This window comes from Labrus bergylta, chromosome 5 (genome assembly GCF_963930695.1).
Source record: "Labrus bergylta chromosome 5, fLabBer1.1, whole genome shotgun sequence".
NCBI classification, from domain to species: Eukaryota; Metazoa; Chordata; class Actinopteri; order Labriformes; family Labridae; genus Labrus; species Labrus bergylta.
Window position 1 is genome coordinate 31,935,066 of NC_089199.1, and position 20,632 is coordinate 31,955,697.

Genomic DNA, 20,632 nt, shown 5'->3' on the forward strand with positions numbered 1-20,632 from the left:
CATTGTTGTGTTAGCATGCTAATGTTAGCGCTCTTTAGTCAGCTCGTAGCTTCACATTGTTGTGTTAGCATGCTAATGTTAGCGCTCTTTAGTCAGCTCGTAGCTTCACATTGTTGTGTTAGCATGCTAATGTTAGCGCTCTTTAGTTAGCTCGTAGCTTCACATTGTTGTGTTAGCATGCTAATGTTAGCGCTCTTTAGTTAGCTGGTAGCTTCACATTTCATGTAAACTGACACAGAATGAGCGTGATCTAAAAACTCTTACTAACATCCAAATAATCAGTGAGTATGTTCTTCTTCTTCTCTCTAGTTCTTGACTAAAACAGCTTTTATACACAAGGGGAGGAGCCGGCCGTCCCGTCCATGTAAACACGGCTCTGACAACAACACAGCCAGCGGGACTCGAGCTTCTCCCTCATTGTAGACAGTCAGGACTCAGAGACACATTTACACAGGACAGACTTTATGATTTATTTATGGGAAACATGTCGCACATTCTTCCTTTAACATATTATTTTAAAGATCATTTTTTATCTATAAAGTTTCAGTTTCTTGGTTTCCATTTATATAACAGTGTTGAGAGTCTGCAAGCTCATAATAATTTAGCTTGCAATTAATAAATGAATGAAAAGGTGGATTTGTGTCCAATCATGTTGTTGTTGATGTTTTGTCCAACAAAGTTTTTGGCTGCTGCTGCTGCTGAGGTTTAAACCTGCAGAGAAAAACATGATGATCGTAAGTCAGGTCAGCTGAACACGTTTTCTCTTTTCAGCAATTTACAATTTACAAAATATCAATAAATTCAAAAGAAAAGTGAAATTCAGTTTCATTATACATATTAATAATTTATTAAAAAGTTCTTCTGTTCATTCAAATAAAGCAGAACATCCACACAGACCCGTCTCCTTCTTTACAGACACTTCATTTTGACACACCTGTGGTGAACAGGTTGGCTTGACAACGCGGAGCAGGGAAGGAGGGGGGGAGGAGGAGGAGGGGGACAGTAAGGAGAGAGAGAGAGGGGGGGGGGGGAGGAGGAGGGGGACAGTAAGGAGAGAGAGAGAGAGAGAGAGGGGGGGGGGGGACAGTAAGGAGAGAGAGAGAGAGAGAGAGGGGGGGGGGGGACAGTAAGGAGAGAGAGAGAGAGAGAGAGAGGGGGGGGGGGGGGACAGTAAGGAGAGAGAGAGAGAGAGAGAGAGGGGGGGGGGGGGGACAGTAAGGAGAGAGAGAGAGAGAGAGAGAGGGGGGGGGGGGATAGTAAGGAGAGAGAGAGAGAGAGAGAGGGGGGGGGGGGGGGGACAGTAAGGAGAGAGAGAGAGAGAGAGAGGGGGGGGGGGGGGGGGGAGGAGGGGCCTGTGCATGTCGGAGACCAATGGCAGCACAGGTATCAACAGGTGCGCACTAAGCACACACCTCACTTGTACACGTACGCGCACAGACTCTGGTGTAAAGGGAGGAGGTGGCTGCGGAGCTGAAAGTCTCCCGGGACTCGGATCCGGTCTGTCATGACAGGGAACTAGAGAAGAGAGGACCATTACACCGCCTCACAGGAACATAGACCCGAAGACCTGGATTGTAATCTGAACGACGGAAAGACTCCTCAGATCTTTCGATAATAAGGACTGAGTGTGAGAGCCTCGGTGGTGAGTTACAGAGACTTCAGATATTTATTTTAGTTGAAGGTTTTCCTGCATTACGAGGCTGTGCTGTCGAGACTGTTTGTGTGGCTCGTAATGTGTGTGTATGCAAACATGTTTCTACAGACCCATTATAGAAGGAACTAGTTTCCTGTGACAGGATATTAAGTATCCCTCCACCCAGTTTGTTGGAGTTATTTCTCGTGAGTTTGTAACCCGGGGATCCGACAACCTTAATCCGGGGACTGCTGACTGAACAGGCACCATGATCAGCTCGGAGGACCTGCGTCCGGCTTCGTCCGGCAGGAAGCCCCTGGGTAAGCTCGCCACCCGGCTGGAGGAGGTGAAGAACCCGTGGCGGCAGGGCTCCACGCTGGAGCTGAGCCACAACGAGGCGGCCCGCCTGGCGACGGACGCGCTGCTGGAGCACGGAGAGAAGGAGTACCGCAGGGTGCTGGCCGAGGAGCGGGAGCTCAACTTTCTGTCCCCGCTGGAGGTCCGGTACATCACCAAAAACGCAGCCAAGGCGTGCGATTCCGAGAGCAACGGACTCGGAGCGAATGAGCGGGACTTCGGGGACGGGGACGCCGTGTCAGAGCTCACCTCCGGGACTTACTTCCCCATGATGTCCGACGAGGAGCCGCCGATGCTGGAGCTCGGTTGGCCGGACTCCCCGGCGAGATACGGACCGTCTGAGACGCAGATCTACTTCCAGAGGGACAAGTCCCATAACGTCAAAGACTTGATCAGGTCCCTGATCAACAAAGCCAAAAAGGTAAGAATAAACTCATTATGTGGATCTTTGACCTCATCAGGTCCCAGAAACAGAAGAATCATGAACTTCAGCATCATTTTATTGCAATAAGATTATTTAAAAGTACAAAGGTGCAAATGATTTCAAATGTCCGAGAGAGAGGAGTGTAGGCTATTTATCACATCTTAAATAAACTCTAATCAGCCAATCAATTATGGAACAATGTAATTTGTAATGTGTGTTTAACCTTTGTCACAGACTGAGGGCTCCTCATTGAAAACACACACACACACACACACACAGTTTATTTTTACTTCAGTTTTGTCCATTTCAGATGTGTCTCTGGGTCGGTTCAGAGAAAGATATCCAGCTACTTCTTTAAAAATATTCTGCCCTACAAAGCCAAAGGGCAGTATCTGCACTTTTTGTGAAATTCACTTTTTTAGCACAAATCGTAAGTGCAGTATCTGCTCTTCAACCTGTGAGAGTTTCGTAGTTCTACTGCTTTATTTCCCAGAGATATTGTTTTTTTTTTTAGTTACGCAGTATCTGTAAAATACACTGTGAAACCATGAAGAAGGTGTCAGATACTGCAGTTTGCCATTGTTTTAGGACCAACCAGGGTAAGGCTCATAACCAGGACACTCAATGTAAACACACTCAGTTTTATCAGAACCGGGGAGGTTACTTACAGCACTCATGTAATGGGTGAAAATATGCAGAAAAGGGAGATATGTAAAGCAAAGATGTGAAAATACTTCAGTTATTTTTGATACCACATGTTTTAAAACGATTCAATCAGTGTTATGTTACAAGCCAAAAGTACCAAGTAAAAAAAAACTACACATCTTAAAGTAATACTTTTATCGAACGACTGCTGCATGTGAAAGAGAGAGAGAGCAGTGGTGGTTTCTGTTTATCGATTACTTTTGAAGTCTTAAAAAGATGTAAAAGTTATGTTTATATCTCTCACTGAGTACATTTTGGTAATTGATGCCCAGGCCGATAAAACTGTTAGAAAATTAAATGTGTGTCACATGTGTCTCGTCAATGCATTCATGTGTTGCATTCAGTGTTAATTAATTGATTTTAATCAGTTGTTCAGTTCATATGAATTGTTGCTCACATATCTAAACATACAGGCCTGTAACTGTAAGATTTTGTTCATGACATGAAAATATATTTTAATCTGATCTATAAAATAATAAAACCCATTAACAATTGTTAGTTACTGCAGCCCATCAGTGTTATATAATTATTCAGCAATAAAACAAAGGCAAAGTGCAGTTTTAGCCGTAAAACTGAAATGGTTAACCTGAAAGTCAAATTACAATATGTTTCAAATTCACTTCACTTTCATCTAATCAATCATACAATTGGTTGTTGAATTTAATTTGATACTTACGCTTGGCGAACAAAAAACACAAAAAGCTGTTTTTCTCAGTTTGGCATTTTTGCAGATACTGCACTCTGGCTTTGTAGGGCGGTATTGTACAAGTGCGAGACATTTTTTTTCAGCTTCTGCAGTCAGCAAAGTCATCTAAATTATAAACGGACTGACCTCTGACCTCTGTCTGTTAGAGTCAAACACTTAAACAAAGGACATTTGCTCATTATATTTTTATTAGTTTTGTAAACTCACAAATAGTTTCAGTTAGTGACGGTTTACTTCCCTGCACAGCTGGTCAACTATAAACTATAGCAGAGTGATGACAATGAACTATAGCAGAGTGACCCAGTGTTTACCGGTGTTTCCATCGCCTCGTTTTTATTTTAGTTTCAGTTTTTTTAAAGTTAGTCTTTGGGGTTGTTTATGCCTTTGTTGTAGAGATAGGACAGAATTGGATATCATGGAGAGAGAGAGGCAGTGCCGCAGGAGGAGCCCCAGGTCGGATTTGAACCTGGGCTGCCCACCTGGAGGACCTTAGCCTCCGTACATGGGGGATGCACACTAACCACTAGGCTACCGGCGCCCCACTAAAATGAATTCCTGTACAGTGAATTTTTCATTCTGTTGTTAGTTTTTCATGAGCGATATTTATCTTGCTGCAGACTCACTGATCGTCTGTCCCTCCTTGTGTGATACCAAAACTTTTTTCAGGTTGTTATAGCAGCCTAAACTTTATTGTGTGAAAAAAAAAAAAGAAACCAGAAAAAAAATGGTTTTCAGCATTGAGCAGAAATGGCCAGATTAACGCCCCCTCAGATATTTTCTCCTTAGTATTGCTTCATGTTGGGGACTGACTGCTGAGGGATTCATGAGCAGGTTGTTTTGTTCACATCCATCTGCTGCACTCGTAAAATCACTCGGCGTCATCTTGAATGTTTGAAACCGTGTTTCCTCGATCGTGCTCCTGCAGGGCCGGACTGCTCTGCATGTTTCAGCCAAGAGTCTCCTGGATCTGATGGATTTGATCCCAGTCAAGTCACTTTGAATCGGATCTTTTCAAATCACATTGGGGCCACTTTCACGTGTGGATTCCTGCAGAAGTCTGATACAGGAAACATTCAAAAAGCAGCTTGAAGAGCCAAATAAAGAAAACATCAGATCTGAGCATTAAAGGCTCGCAGTGTGAACGCAGCTCTATCACGGCAAAGTATTGAACATTTTGACATCCTTTGTAGCTAACGTTAGCTAGGCTGTGGGCTTTCAAATCTACGGAGGCGACTTAGAGTTAACATGCAGAGAGAACGAGAGAGAAAGAGCCAGAAACCCAAAACTCTGAGAAGACGACAGCTGAATCGAGAGTAAACCAAAAGTCTTCAGACGACTATCTGTGCAGCTCGCTCTGAGACACTTTGTTAGTGTCTCATTTCCACACCAGATAATCACACACAGCACACACACACACACACACACACACACACACACACACACACACACACCACAGAATGTGACGACGACTTGACTGGAAATGACAAAGTGTTACAGATTAGAAGCACAGCCCCGAGTTCTTTAAAAACCATCACTGTATCACTCGAGCAGTTAAGAGACTAAATGATGAGTGTAGGCCTGTGATTGGTTGGCGACCTCTACGCAGTGGACCTGTCCTCTCCGACCTCCCCATGACCCTTAATGGGAAAAGCGCTAATCACATCTTAACTGTTATTGCAACATGAGAATTTATAATACACAGAGTTTAATCAACGATAGAAAGTACCTAAACTTATTTTAAAAAGTCAGGCGTCTCTCTCTCTCTCTCTCTCTCTCTCTCTCTCTCTCTCTCTCTCTCTCTCTCAGTCTCTGTCTCTCTCTCTCTCTCTCTCTCTCTCTCTCTCTGTCTCTCTCTCTCTCTCTCTCTCTTTCTCTCTGTCTGCTTCTCTCTCTCTGTTTCTCTCTCTCTCTCTCTCTCTGTTTCTCTCTCTCTCTCTCTCTCTCTCTCTCTCTCTCTCTCTCTCTCTCTCTCTCTCTCTCTCTATAACCATGTCAGACTCATAAAATAACAAACTGAGCCTGTGTTTTATGAGTCGTGCTTTAATAGGGATTATTGTCCTGCAGCCATTACAGCCTGTTTTTACGGCTGCAAATAATTTACTTCAGCCAGAACAAAACTTTTTGTACCCATTAGTCCGACGTGTAAAAACAGGTTTACTAACAACAACATAACTCCTCACACACGTCTGGAGGGGATTATACACAGCGTTCTGAAAAACATCGTGACAGAGACTTCTCCTGCGGTCGGTCAGGTGTTTTTTTGTTTTCCATCCTCCCCACTTCAGTTCAATAATTCCTCCCTCGAGTGGTTTCCGCTTGGTTTGCTTACAAACAAATGCAGCAGGTCTGGATCTGCCCGCCCTCCCGCCTGCTGTCATGTTTGATCACCTCTTATCTCCTGCGAGCGCCGAGGCCAACAGCCGGCCGACCGCTCTGTCACTCATTGAACGAGCTGACCTCGTTCACTCTCTACTCCCCGGCTTGAAAAGAATGACCATGGACGGATAATGACACCTGTCAGCCAGGACGGGTCGAAGGGTCCTCAGCCCCCCCTTAAGACGCTCACACTGAGAGACACACACACACACACACACACACACACAGTGAGAGAGAGACACACACACACACACACACACACACACAGTGAGAGAGAGAGAGAGACACACACACACACACACACACACACATACAGTGCTACACACTACAGTCCAAATTCTAAACCTCATAGAGAGCTGTCCCCCCCCTCCTCTCTAGAGTGGATGCTCACTCAGGTCACCATGTGGTGGACTCTGAAGCTTCAGTGTTTATCCAGCTCTGCATGGGTCTGTAAACCTTTCTGTGTTCTAACCTCTCTCCATTTTTCAAAAGCATCTCCAATATTGATCCTAGTTTGAGCACGTTTCTGCTCGTGGAGCTTATTAGAAACATGCAGAGGCTTTTTAGGTCGGGTACAATCACTTCTATCTGAACCACTTCTCTTAACCGCTTCCATCGCTGCAACACCTGTTGACCTGATAACTGCTCTCATATCTGGCAAACTGAGGGGCGTCCAAAACGGCCGTGTGGGGGGGTCTTAAAAGCGCCTACCTTCTCTGGTCCAAACAAATCCAGAGCATTCAGGAGCAGAATCTAAAGTTAGAAGGAGGACATACTGGCTGCTGCATTGTTGTCAGAGAAGCCAGCACTTCAACATAGCATGTTTCCTTAATGATCAGAGAGTAAGATACCTTTATCATCTCACTCTCTACACAGCTCACTGATTGGACCTACTTGTGTAAGTGTGACTTTAAATTCTGAGTGATTCTAAAGAGTGTTGGCAATTTATCTCATGATCTCCTCGCCGACCACATCACAGCTCATTGAGAGCCGCCGTGTTGTTGGCAGACAGCGGAGCACGCGCTGCGTGAGTCACTCTCCACAGACACTTCCTTGTTCTCTCTCTCTCTCTCTCTCTCTCGACGTGTAAATAGACTCGTTTTAAATGCATGACGGCTGAGTCTGCTGCTAAAAAAAAAAAGAAGAAAACTGAGAAAACTCCAACCTGCTCCGTCCCTGCCTGAAACGCTCTCTAATATCCAATTACACAATGTTGTATTCTCTCTACAATGCCATTACACTGACCTCTTTCTCACGTGTTTTTTGCTGATTCAGCAGGTTTCAGATCCAATGACACAGTGAATGTAGTTCATCAGTCAGTAGATGGAGAGGATAAAGAGCTGCTGTTAGACCCTCTTTGATTGGTTACGTACAGTTAGCTGGACACTGAAGCTTCCTGCAGATGTTGCCTGAACATTTTCTTTCTTTCTTTAACCTTCATGAAGGAAACAGAAAAGTTCACTCTAATGTTTTCGTTGTTGTTTTGATTATGTGTGTTATTCATTTGAAGGCATGTCTCCCGGTGTGTGTGTGGGTAGGAACATGTCTGAACATGTGTGTGTTTGCACAGAGGGCCGTGTGTCAGAGCCATTCCTGGTGTGTGTGTGTGTGTGAACGTTAACGTTACATAACACGTGCCATATGGAGGAACCGCCAGTATTTGTCAAATAAGACGACCTTAGTGTAGAGTTAAAGTCCTGGAAAGAGTCCGTGTCACATCAGGCTGATTGAATAACGATACAAAGAATAACTTTATTTTATCTGACATCAAAGTTTACAAAAGTCACATCCACAGCCGGATACAGATTTAAAATCTGGGATTAACAGCTGAAAAAGTTCCTTATTTATCAGATCCTGGGGGGGGGGGGGGGGGGGCAGAGAGATCATGTGGTAGTAATGTCGATTGGCTCCGCCTTCGAGAGCACTTTGTCGCGCCCAAGGACACTGTGACATGTAGATCCAACTGACAATCTAACCGTCGGAAGAGGACAAGGGTGGTAATCGCTAGGCTGCCAAACTGGTGTGCCAGTAAGAACCTCCACCGTTAAGTGTGTAAACGTGTGTGTTGTCATTGTGCATGTGACTTGTGATGTTTTGGCCTTGACTGGTTGAAAACACAAATATGTTGGAAATACATTTAGCAAACTCAACTGTGGGCAAGTGTGCTCACCATTTTTAGAAATAAAAAACAATACTTTTCCCAATATTAGATGCCTAGGATTAATTTTTTCTTGTTGCCATGGTATCAGAACTACGACGGAGGGTTAGGGCCACGTACATTTTTTTTGTTTGTTTTTTTTTAATTTCGAGATCAAATTCGTAAATTTACGAGAATAATCTCGTAAATGAGCGACTTCGAGTCCAGCCTGCGCGAAAATGATGAAAGTAGAACTCTTAAAGTATTTTCCTCTGCAGACAACTTCCTCCCAGTCAGTGTGCTTCTTTCTTCAGTTTCTTCAGTATCTTTTCAGGGTGCTGATATTTTAAAGGCAATGTGAAGATGATGATGTGCCAAAAGCATGTGTAGTTTCATATCTGCATAAGTAAACAACACAACTATTTGTGTCTGTTATCGGTCTGCCTTGTTAAAGTGTCTCACAGACAGTTTGTGTCCTGTTCATCATTTTACAGATAAACAAGGTCTTACAAGTTGAAGTGAAAACTTCTCTTGAACTGTTTTTACCGACTACACAAGGAAGTATCCTATTTCCTTATTAGTGAGTCCTTTAGGACAAGAGGCTCCATGTTTGTCATTTGAGAACAGGATTCTGCTGCTCTTCTGATATAGAATAAAATAACCACTTTATTCTTTGAAGACTTTGAGAGTTCTACTTTCATCATTTTCGCGCAGGCTGGTCTCGAACTCGTTAATCTTTAAATTAAAAAAATATATAATAATAATAACGTGGCCCTAATCCTCCGTCATACAGAACAGATATGGATATCATGAGATTTTTATCACATCAAAGTGTAAAATTCTGCTGAAGCCTCTTTCGATCAGAACGTGTAACCCTCACAGTGTCCGAGCCATGAAGAGGCCCCCGCACTCATGAAATGTTGATGTGACTCTGCTGCATGCTAACGTCTCCCGTGTCTCCCTGCTGCTTCAGGTGATCGCCGTGGTGATGGACGTGTTCACGGACGTAGACCTGCTGTGTGATCTGATGGAGGCGTCCAACAAGCGCAGAGTCCCCGTCTACATCCTGCTGGACGACAAAAACCTCGACTACTTCACGGACATGTGTTCAGCTCTGGACATTCAGAACTCACACCTGAGTGTAAGTCACACAGCGGACTGTAGCTGACACAGACACGTCATGTCTTACATTTCTGACAGAGACACTCACAGTGAGAGAACGTCCAGACGTACAGAGGCAGAACAGATCTCTTTGTTTTCTGGCTTAATAAAATCAAACAACATTAAATAAAAAAATACATATAACCTGACTTATCTGTAATCACAATCCATAGGGTCTCTGACCCTCTCCTGTCGCAGTGAACCCTCATTGTGCATGAAATGTGCAGAGCGGACTAAGCCGTGCGCTCCCTTATTGTTCCACGGCTTCTTCTTCATGTTGCTATTATTAACCTTAAAAATGTAATTCATTTCAGGGCACACTCATGCAACTCTGCTGATACGTGTCCTCATATGTTCATGTAGAGGTCAGACTGAACGCTCTCAGAAAAATATTTATGGGATGGCAAACATGTGCGTGTTTCAAAGTGTTTTGTCGCTGGGAAGTTTCTTGGATCTCTGCGATGCAAAGCTAACTGCTTCGCTTCATTGTGTCGGGACGTGAAATCCATCCAAACTGCTCATCCTCTGCTGTGAGCACTTTTCATGATATGTCAGCTCTGCCTAGCAAAATGCCCAAACCTGTGCACTGATGACACTGACGTAGTATTTGCACGTACTTGTCGTAAACACAGAATAGGCTAGAACTGAATTTAATAGATCAGCCTCTCGGATCGGTCCCTCAGATCAGCCCAGTGTCACCATATCAGATTGGTGCATCCCTAATGGAAGCTTGCTAACATGTCAAATATAGGGGCTGAACAACTTTGAGAAATCCTCCACCTGAGAGACGGCAGCATGGTCGCATTGTTAATGTGAGCGTGTTGACATAAAGAATCAATCACGGCTGGTACGCATTAAAACGAGAAAATTCAAATCGCTCCGTTTGAGCACTTCTGCTTTTAATGAAAGCAAGTTCATCAGGCAGAGAATCATAGCGTTAAACATTTGAGTGTGGCCTATCACAGCCCATATCATGCAGCATGAAAGTCCCTCTGCTATCAGCACCTCTTGCCTGTTTGAATGTACCTGCACTGACAGTGCGAACAGAACAAAGCTACTTTTAGCTAGCCTGTTAGCTAACATGAGTTTGAACTGAAAGTGTGTGTTGCATAACCGAGTACTTTGCAACCTCAGCAGTTTAACCATCTCGACACTCGGCTTCTAGAAGTCACAGTGGAGTGCCAAAGGAGTCGCTGTAGTGTCTGTGAGTGTGTGATGTGAACAGGGTGAACAGGCGTTCCAGCACTGACTCAATGTAAACATGATGTTGTAGCGTCGAGGTGTCTGCTCTGCTCTGAGTATGAAGCAACAAACACTGTCTCCATTATCTCAAAGATCTCACGGAAAGTTTCCGATGTGAGAGGAAAAAGATTCAACATTCAGTTTATAGTTTATAACAGAGCAGAGAGGAATGTTTCACAATAAAAGCACTACAAATACAGATAGGCTGGGAACTTTTATTGTGAAGAACTTGTTGGAAATAGAATGGGTTTATAGTCGGAACGAACGCAGCTTTAGCAGAGCTACACTTCTCGATGACGCTGTCGAGAGTCAACTGTTTTTACAGCCGCTCCTTTAACCATGAGTCACCGCCACAGCACCCTTATTTTACTCATCATGGACTTATTCTGAAAAATCCACTTCTACAGTGTTTATGAACATATATCTGGGTAACCTGAGAGTCTACTGACCCACAACATGTGAAATAAATCCATCCAGTCCTTTGTTTGTGGTCTGCATAAGTCTTACAACAGAGAAAAATGCTCTGTTTCTAATGTGCTCTCCTTGTGATGTCACAGTGGGATTCTGGTAAAAAAAAAAAATACCCTCCCCTCCCCTGGTATCTCCACCCATAGACTCCACCCCCAGCCTAGAACAAAACTTTTGTGCAGGTCGGCCATTTTTATTCTCACTACAGAGGAGTGATGTCTACGGGGAAAACTCAGGGGGGGGTCGTTGTATTTAAAGAAACACACACACACCAAAACGGAGCGTTCTGAGAGAGCTGGTTTATACAGGGTCACAAACCTCCTCTGGTGCTTGATTCATGTTATATTTTGACCAAAGCACAGCACAGATGTTTCATTTAGACCACAGGGGACTGTTTGAAAAGGTGAAGGAGGGGGAGAATATGTCCTCTTTAAAGACAGAGAGACACCTTTAAAAGCCACCTCAACAGTTTGGACTTTTGAATCCTTTAGATCCTAAGATCAAAAAAAAATTCCCCGGTTTTAAAAAATATCAAAATGCAGCCAGCGGTGTGTGTGAGTGTGTGTGTTTGTCCAATTCTGTTTTTTCAAAGATGTGTGTGTGTGTGTTTGTGTTTGTGTGCAGAACATTCGCGTCCGCAGTGTGTGTGGGGACACGTACTGCACCAAGAGCGGCAAGAAGTTCACCGGGCAGGTCCTGGAGAAGTTCATGATCATCGACTGTGAAGAGGTCATCGCTGGGTCGTACAGGTAAATGACACACACACACACACACACACACACACACTTCAGCAGCCTCTCATTAACCCTTTCACTGCTTTTGTGCTCTCCTGTTTTAGTCGCCTCTCCTTTAACAACAGTTCTGGACTTCTAATAATTAACAGAGAAAAGCTGCCGATTGACTTGAGTGAGCCGTCGTTCATCACTGTCACAACAACTCTCGTTCAGCGGATAAGACTCAGAATTTGTTGCTTTCAGTTTAGTTATCTAAGGCCGTACACGTGTGCATGAACTGAAGTCTCGTACTCAGTCTGAACACAGAAATCTGCAGAAGTCAGAAACGCTCGGCACCTATCAGCAACTTCTTTTAGATTGAATGTCACGCAGAATTTAAACACTGTACTGTACACATTGCCAAGAATTGGTTATGTATTGTCATATGCACACATACATAAGAGTCCCTGTGCATATAGAGTCTGATTTATAGAATATAAAAGTTTAGCAAAAATGAATCAAACTGTATTTCTGAAAAATAAGACATTGACTTCCATTTGAATATTAGTTTGAGTATCTGTTGGTTATTTCTTAGTTCAGATCGTTTGTGCCAGTTGGTCTTGAAATGTGATGAAGGGAACTCTGCTGTAAAAACAGGCTTTTTAGAATGGGTGTGTATGTGACTTCCTGTGCTTCTGCAGCCAGCCTCTAGTGGACACTCCAGGAACTGCAGGATTTTGCACTTCAGCTTCATTTTTAAACACCGGAGGTTGCTGCTCGACTTTCACACACAAAAGGATTGGACTGACCTTAATTATTGCTGTGTGTAAACGGTATTATTATATTTTCTGTGGTAGTATAACTATTTAATCAACTCTGACCTCATACATCTTGGTATGTAAGAAAAAACTTACAATCCTGCACAGCAAACCGGTTTTTAAGTACAAACCTGTCAGGGAAGGTCCGTTGAAATATTCTTTTTTGAATTGCATTATGGGAAACGTAGGACCCTGTTGTTTTGGAGTTTGGACTTTGAATAGAAACATTTAAGGGCCTAATGCTTTTAGTTTTCCTGAACTGAAACAAAATATCCCTGACTGACGATCAGTATCTGTAAGAAGACGTTCCTCATTCATAAGAAACACACACAGAGAGACAGAACGAGATGCTCAGAGTGCCGAAGGGAACACGGTTAGTCATCTCACGGCAGCAGACATTTGACATTGACTTTGCATCTTTCCTGATAAGCAGGTCTTACAGGAGGAAGCCGCTCATATTCACTTTGCAAATGTGCCGATAAGCCCTGGAACAATAGTCCTGTTGTGTGTGTGTGTGAGCGCTGCTGCTGCTGCTGCTGCCAGTGAGGAGACATTTGTGGTATTTGAAACAGTTTGAGAATACCTGAGTAATACCTGTAATTAGAGCTGCATGCTCAACAAGTGGACCAGACTGATGAAGTGAGGAGAACGTTCTGCACAGGCTTGTTTAGTGAGCGCAGATTTGATTAACCTGTGACGCACTACAGGCTCATTTCATTCTGAGGTATTTAATTAATCTTTCACTTTTATTAAGCTTTTTGAGTGTTTAATGAACTTTAAAATGTGATCAAGTTCAGGTCGGTACGGAAGCCCTAAGAGAGCAAACATCCACACATTTTATTTTAATTTTTTTTCACGTGATAACGAGGAAAATCTCCTTTGTTTTCTAAGCTTATTTTCTAAGCTTATTTTCTGTGATAACAGGCTATTTCGTACATTTCTGTGTCAAATTAAGCTTCATTATCCCAAGAAACAGAAATACACGAGACGGGACATTGAGGAAAACAACTGAAATGTAGTTTTTATCTCGGGAAAATGGATTTAAAATTCATACTGTATATGGATTTATGTCCACTTTGGGCTTCCGTACAGACTTCATTCTTATTGCGGCTGAGAGCTCACATTCCCATTTGTTTTACCATTATGTTAAACCTTACCTCATGATGTCATCACATGACCTAACATGCAGTAAAACATGAAAAATGACTGAGGACGTTTTTTTCACATGATCATGTTCCAGAATAAAAACTACAATAACCAGAAGCTTATTTCTTCTGCAGCACAAAGCTGAGGTCAACGACATGGACTTTATCATTTTAGATGTATGACATGCAGTATAGCAGGAAGCCAAATAACCTTCACAGTGTAAAGATTTTTAGGGATATGTGGCGTTTGTTATCTGTTCTCAGAGTGCGTCCTGAAACGGGGAAAAGGAGTTTCAGGTTAATGTTGTAGTACTCGAAATTGGTCTTGGTCTTAAGACCGGTCTCCAGACCACTTCTTGAAGATCTCTGTCTCGTGTAGGAATCTAAAGCACTTTTACTCAGTCTTGTCTCGGTCTCAGACTGGGCGGATTCTAAATGTAGTCTAACACTGATCGGCTGTTCTTCTACGTCATTACTGTGATTAGAATGAAAACGCCTCTTTCTAAAACCTCAAATAACTTCAATTTATTTGTAGTCCCGAGCCACCCAAGCCCTTCCAGAGAGGGAGCGTGTTCAGACACAGCTCATTTACATATTTAAAGGTACAGACACAGAAACAGCCTGTTCTGAGCAGGGCTGAAATAGAGGGGTTTATAGACATGATCAAATACAGGCTCAGAGTGGATTTAGAACAAGAAACTTCACACACATGTTTTGAGGAGCTCTGAGACTTATTTAAACTGGTTGAAGAGGAGGAGAATATGTGACCTTTAAGGCTTTGCACTGGTGGATTTGTAGAGTATGAAGGGTTAACAGCACGATTCTGAATCCTCAGCTCAGACTGAACTCTGTGTTGTTTTTCTGTTCGCTCTTTATTCCCACAGGGAGACGTGTGTGTGTCAGTGTGTGTGTGTGTGTGTGTGTGTGTGTGTGTGTGTGTGTGTCAGTGTGGGTGTAATGTACCAGGAAAGCTGCCAGACAAACAGTGCTGTGGGTTTTGAACGACTTGGTGTCACAGAGCCGGAGGAGAGAGAGTGTCTCTCTCACGTCATGGTGTCGTGTAGATTTCTGTCTCAGCTAAGCAAACCAAACACTGCTCTCCCTCACGAGACACTTCTGCTGGTTAGTCCTCACGAGAGCCCCTCACAGGTTACACTCACCTGAGGTGTACACTTGAGGAGGCCTGATGGGTTTTCTGGTTATGTGTAAGTGAGCGACAGAGTGTGACATCACTATAAGATCTGGAACAGGACAGGGAACATTTTTAGAAACAGCTTGATATTTAAAAAATGTTGGTAATCTTTTTCTTTAGGGATGCAGGATAGCCTCGCGGTTATGTTGCTGATGTATAGAGGCTGTAGTTAATGATGCAGTGACCATGACTTCAACTCTGACCTCTGCCCTTTGCTGCTTGTCAACCCCAACTCTCTCCTCCAGCTGTCAAGTGTTTAAGGGATCTGATGTTTTGCAGATTATGAAGTTTAATCATGTCAGTTGTATTTGCCTCCAGGGCCTGTACAGTGTGAACAGCACACGGCGTCCTCTGTCCTCAGACGATTGCTTCATATAGAAACTCCTCCAAAACACGTTTTAAAACCAACTTCAAAAGGAGCAAACAGACTAACAGGATGGTGTGTTCAAGTACTAGTCGAAGATAGTAAAAATAAAAGGTGTGTCATGAAGTCTTTCAGCGTGACACTCCTCTTTGTTTCTCTCCTTTCCTCGGCCGGTCTCATTACCAAACTTTCTCCTCATCACTCGGGAAGTCTCTGATTTGATCCGACAGCTGCAGCGGAGCGTTTTGTTTTTTTGATGACGGGCTCTTGTGCGGTTTCAGGTGAATGTGTAGGGCGAGGCTGACAAACTGAGGAATGAAGGGCGAGGTCCGAGAGGTGCCAAAACGCTTCTGACAAAATATGATGTTGTCTTATCATCTGAGCGCGTCACTCTCTCCCCTCCTGCGCCGGGTGCAGACATAAATCTGACATTAAAAAAAGAGATGCTGCGTCGCACTGTGAGACCTGGGAGGGTTAGACTTACAGCATGAGAACATTTAAGAAGCGAATACTGGCTTCGTGGTGATTGGCTGACAGCTCATGAAACAAAAGGTTTGAAAATGGAGATGAACTTGTGCGTTGGCTGCGTCAGGTTACACTGGCGTCTCGACCCGAGCGATGTGTGACCACATTCAGCACAGACGTGTGGACGTTCACCTTCAGGGAGGGCTGGTGCTACGAGCGCGGCTAACGTTAGCATCACTCGGCAAACCGATTTGACAACACTGATCAATCACTTGATTTAAATATTTTATTGTGGGCTTTTTATGCCTTTTATTTAGAGATAGGACGGTGGACAGAGTCAGAGAGAGAGAGGGGGATGTCATGCAGGAAATGAGAGACTACAGGCTCCATACATGGGGAGCGTGTGCACTGACCACTACGCTACCGGCGCCACTGAATTTCAATAGTTAATGAAAAATGTTTGAAAGTCAATTTTTTTGTATTTCAAACTGCTTTTATTTTGAATTTTGGTACTTCACTTCTGGTTTAAATACAAACCTGCTTTTATTTTGAAACATTTCTAGTACTTAGGACATCAACTTAACCACGGAAGAAACAAACTTGTAAAGAATCAAAAATAAAATCTGTGAATCAGAATGGTAAAAAAAAAAAGAGAGATGTTTGACGGTCTGCAGGTAACCCGTTAACGCTGACAGCCCTGGAATAAAAAAACAAACGTAGAGTCATTATTTACATCCTGCATCCATATGCACAGTTGAATAATCATATTGTTGTTGTTGTTGTTTCAATGACAACAACAACAACAAAATGCCGCCAACATGGCAACGGTGCCATGACATGATGTGATTATGCACTTGTAAAAAAAAGCTCAAACTGGTAGTTAACCAATCAGTATTTTCACAGAGCTTTAATGTGTTCTTTTGTTTTTAAGTTGAGGCTTAATGAACCCTTCAACTATAATCCAAAATATAACAGTGGTCTCCTTTTCTCAGGCAGAATCCAGAGAAAGTAAAGGAGCACACGGGTCAGTTTAATATAACACACTGTTTGACTCTGAGGACGACGCAGAGTGTAGAAACATTTGCACCTAAATAAATCTGCCTTAAATGACTCTTACTTTCTGCCTGAGAGAAGGAGTCCACTGAACTTTATTTTGAACGTCTAAGGTTTGTCTCTGAGAGCACCGACCTCCATTTTTAGAAGTCTCTTTCTACTTTAATCCGGACTATGATGGAAGAGTCTCTGACAGTCGAGTTCAGAGTCACGCAGCAGGAAACAGGAAACAGCTGGTGAAATTTGATACCATTCTTCTAAAGTCTGATGTCAAATCTGTGGTGAGGTAATTTGGTAAAGTGACACTCGGCTCATCACAATTAAACGACCTCCTCGCAGGCTTGTGGGCCGCCGTCTCTCCTCATCATCCTGTAAACAAACTTTCAGTTCATGCAGAGAAGGCGTGCTCTGATCAGGTGATCCTCGGGACATACCGGTGGATTTCACTTTAGCTTAAAGGTGTCCAACGTGAGCCGTGAGTGATTTATCGCTCGTTAAAAAAAAAGTCGTCCTGCAGGTTCCTCAGTTTTATTTGGCTGCGGAGAAACGAGCTCACTGTTTCAGCATGCAGCTCAGCGCGCCTTAAATGCCTTACACCCAGAAAACATTGAACACATGAGAGAACTTTAATCTGTTTTGCAGCTGTGAGGTTTGAACAGGTCATTTGATAACACTGAGGGTTTGATTTATGTCCTTTCTGATGTGAGATGCTTCTTCAGACATGCAAATGCAGCACACTGGAATGAACCAAAGACATGCAGCTACCGTCTCCATTCAGATACTCATTATAAAATCCAGCTATCTGCAACGTTAAGGCATGAACACCGGCTGTTTTCACACATGCACAAAGCTCCTGAAACTTTCCTGACAGTTTTGTGGTGAGCCTCATGTTTGGACGCAAATCCTCCAACATATCTGGGGAGTTTTTTTCCTGTAGGGTGAGCTGATGTTTGAAAGAGCAGGAAAAGTAATGAGGCTGCTCCATAATCTTTTATTCAGGCTGGTGTCTTCTTTTCCACCTTTTTTTTATACTGTGCACGCCTCCAGTTACCCTAAAATCTGGAATATAAGTCGTATAAGACGTTGATGTTGGAGGTCTACTAGAGTTAGAAAGGTTTTAACGATCTTCCTGCGTGATGATTTCTATTGTGTTCAGCGAAGTCTACAACAAGCAGTGTCTGTGCATCTGTGCAAGTAATGGAAGTTTCCATCTTCGCTCGCAGGACTTACACCTTCTAAGCATCCCTAAAGCCCGTACTGAATTAGGAAAAAGGGCGTTCAAGTATGCTGCGCCCTCTTCTTGGAATCGGTTGTAAGATACTTTAACTCTTCGGGAGCTGGTTTCCTTGAATGTTTTTAAAGGTGGTCTTAATGATCTGGAGGCAGAAACATCTGACTGTAGATGTTTGAGCTAACTCGTATTGCCCCTTTTTGATCGTTTTGTTGCTGATGACTTCTGACAGATTCTGATGAATGGTTCTTTTTGTGATTCCTGTATTTATGTTCATTGTTGTTAAGTGTTTTATGTCTGAAACCCTGTAACTGTGCTGCTGCCTGTCTTGGCCTGCAGGACGCTCTTGCAAAAGAGATTTTTAATTTCAATGAGACTTTTTCCTGGTTAAATAAAAATAAATCTCTGTTGCTCTTCAGTTCTATCTGTTTTGACTTTGTGGAGTTTGCTCTCCTACTAGCTACAGTACGGTAGTTCAGCTCTCAGCCCACGGTGAAAGTGGTGATGTACACACTCCTCGTCCCTCGTGTCATGCTGCCCACCTCGGCTGGTCACTTGTTGATCACGTTCAATCAAACCAGCGCTCCACAAGCTTCATTTACTGAACAGTATAGCATCATTTTCTTTAATTGCCACATTATGACCTCATGAGGGAGGGGAAAAAAATGCTAAAAAGCGCCCTCGTCAAACAGAGCGGTGAAACGTCCTGCAACATGGCTGCCTTCTCTATTACAGCACTGAATGGACTTGTACTTTATTGATGGTTTACTGGTAGTGGGCTCAATCAGAGTGAGTGTTGGTGGGTTCGGTTGGTGGCAGTTTCCTTTGGGGGGCACTTGAAAGTTTTTGGCCCATGGGCATAGGGTAGTGTTGATCTGTTTTCAGGGTGTAAATAAATAGCAGCTAGGAATCCACTTTCAGAGTCTGGATTCCAGATGTTTCTCTGCATTGCGGTGACCCGTTAGCATCTCCTTTCTTTAGCGTTAGCATCTCCTTTCTTTCTATTTTTTATTTTCAGTAGACTGAACGCTGCCATTCAGTAGAGCTTTCTACCCAGTGGGTGTATCCACAGTAATGTGCGCATACATACATAGTCAGCATATTTTAAAGCACATCTTCCCTTTTACTAATCAAACTGTGGGTGTTATGTAAGGCCAAGGTGCAGAGTGACATTTGCCATGTTGGCATTTTATTGGAGTGAGGTGACGTAGCTCGCTCTGAATCAACCTGCTGCACCAACAGTCCTCATAAACACAAGGTGGCCCAACCCTCCCCTCTGCATCCTCTGACCAGCCATGAAGGCGCAGTGTCCTCCTCAGCGTTAATATTCTCTCTGTCTGCTCTGCTGGCCGATCATCCAATGAGTCACCGCAGTGATTCATGTTAAGAGCCGGAAGTGGTCGAAGGCTTATCTGCAGTTTATCAGCTGGAGGTGGAGGAGAGATAATTTACACACAGGCTGTGTAGTGTGTTCGTGTGTGTTTCATAATTTTACTACACATTAGAGGACTCCCTGATGAGAGGGCTGAGGAGTTCTGCAGGTTGTGACCACTTTAAAGAAGACACTTCCCTCGTAGTGAAGCGGATCCCTGCACAGTTTGCTGAGTGTTCAGAGCACAGAGGAGAGCAGGAGGTTCACAGTTTCCCCGCCTGTTTCCTTTTCACTGTTTCTGATTAACACTTGAGTACTCAGCGTGTGGGCAGTGTAAGCTTTTAACAACATAATGATCACAGTAGCTTTTGTTCTTCAAGCACATGTGCTTGAATAATAATGACTTCATGTTATTTTTGTAGCCACTATTATTATTCTAATTACCTTGACAATTGGCTCCTTATTATCACTCATTTGGGAGAATCAGAGTATCTGCTTCAAGCGGCTATATGAGCAGTTTAGGTGTTTTTTAGTGACTTTGCGCGATTGAAAAACGTCTTTGACATCTCAGCCTGGTGTCTGCTGTTAAGGACGAGCGCCGTCTGGAGGTGTGAATATTAGTAAGCACTGTGAGGTGCATGTGTTAACGCCCACATCAGGAGGATTTCAGGGGCAGTCCTGCAGACATTAACTAGACATTTTCAGGAGTGCACATGTGAAAACAGCTTGTGATTGTTCTGTTTGCCTTGTCAGAGATGGGACTTGCATTAAAAACATTTATTTTGGGCGGTGGTGCAACACGTTGTTAGCAGCTCTCTTAGCATTTCAGCGTGACACATTTCCTTTTTGTTGGTACTTTAAATCAAGACTTTGAACACATCTTTGACTCATACATGTGAAGCTCAGAAGATTTGAATGTTACCACTGTTTACATTTCAAAGAACGAAAAAAAATTGCCGGTTTAAACACACACATTTGTATTTCATACTACAGATAGCTCAACCTAGCAGCCAGTGTCGTGGATAAATAGAAGTAGTATCAGAGCTCAGATTGAGCCCCAGTCCTCGGCA

The 20,632-nt window shown here is 43.4% G+C and overlaps 1 protein-coding gene across 2 annotated transcripts in view; it reads left to right on the top strand.

The window, feature by feature from the left end:
* The first annotated feature begins 1,427 nt into the window (after positions 1-1,427).
* Positions 1,428-20,632, top strand: part of fam83c (family with sequence similarity 83 member C) — a 25,492-nt gene continuing 6,287 nt past the window's right edge. Inside the window, exons 1-4 of one of the 2 annotated variants that reach the window (XM_065955425.1) lie at positions 1,428-1,642; positions 1,763-2,411; positions 9,312-9,479; positions 11,834-11,958. In XM_065955425.1, coding sequence (XP_065811497.1) covers positions 1,902-2,411; positions 9,312-9,479; positions 11,834-11,958 — 803 coding nt within the window. In that variant the 5' untranslated portion in view covers positions 1,428-1,642; positions 1,763-1,901. Of the gene's footprint in view, positions 2,412-9,311; positions 9,480-11,833; positions 11,959-20,632 lie in introns of both variants that reach the window. The other variant, XM_020653057.3, reaches the window with a different exon arrangement.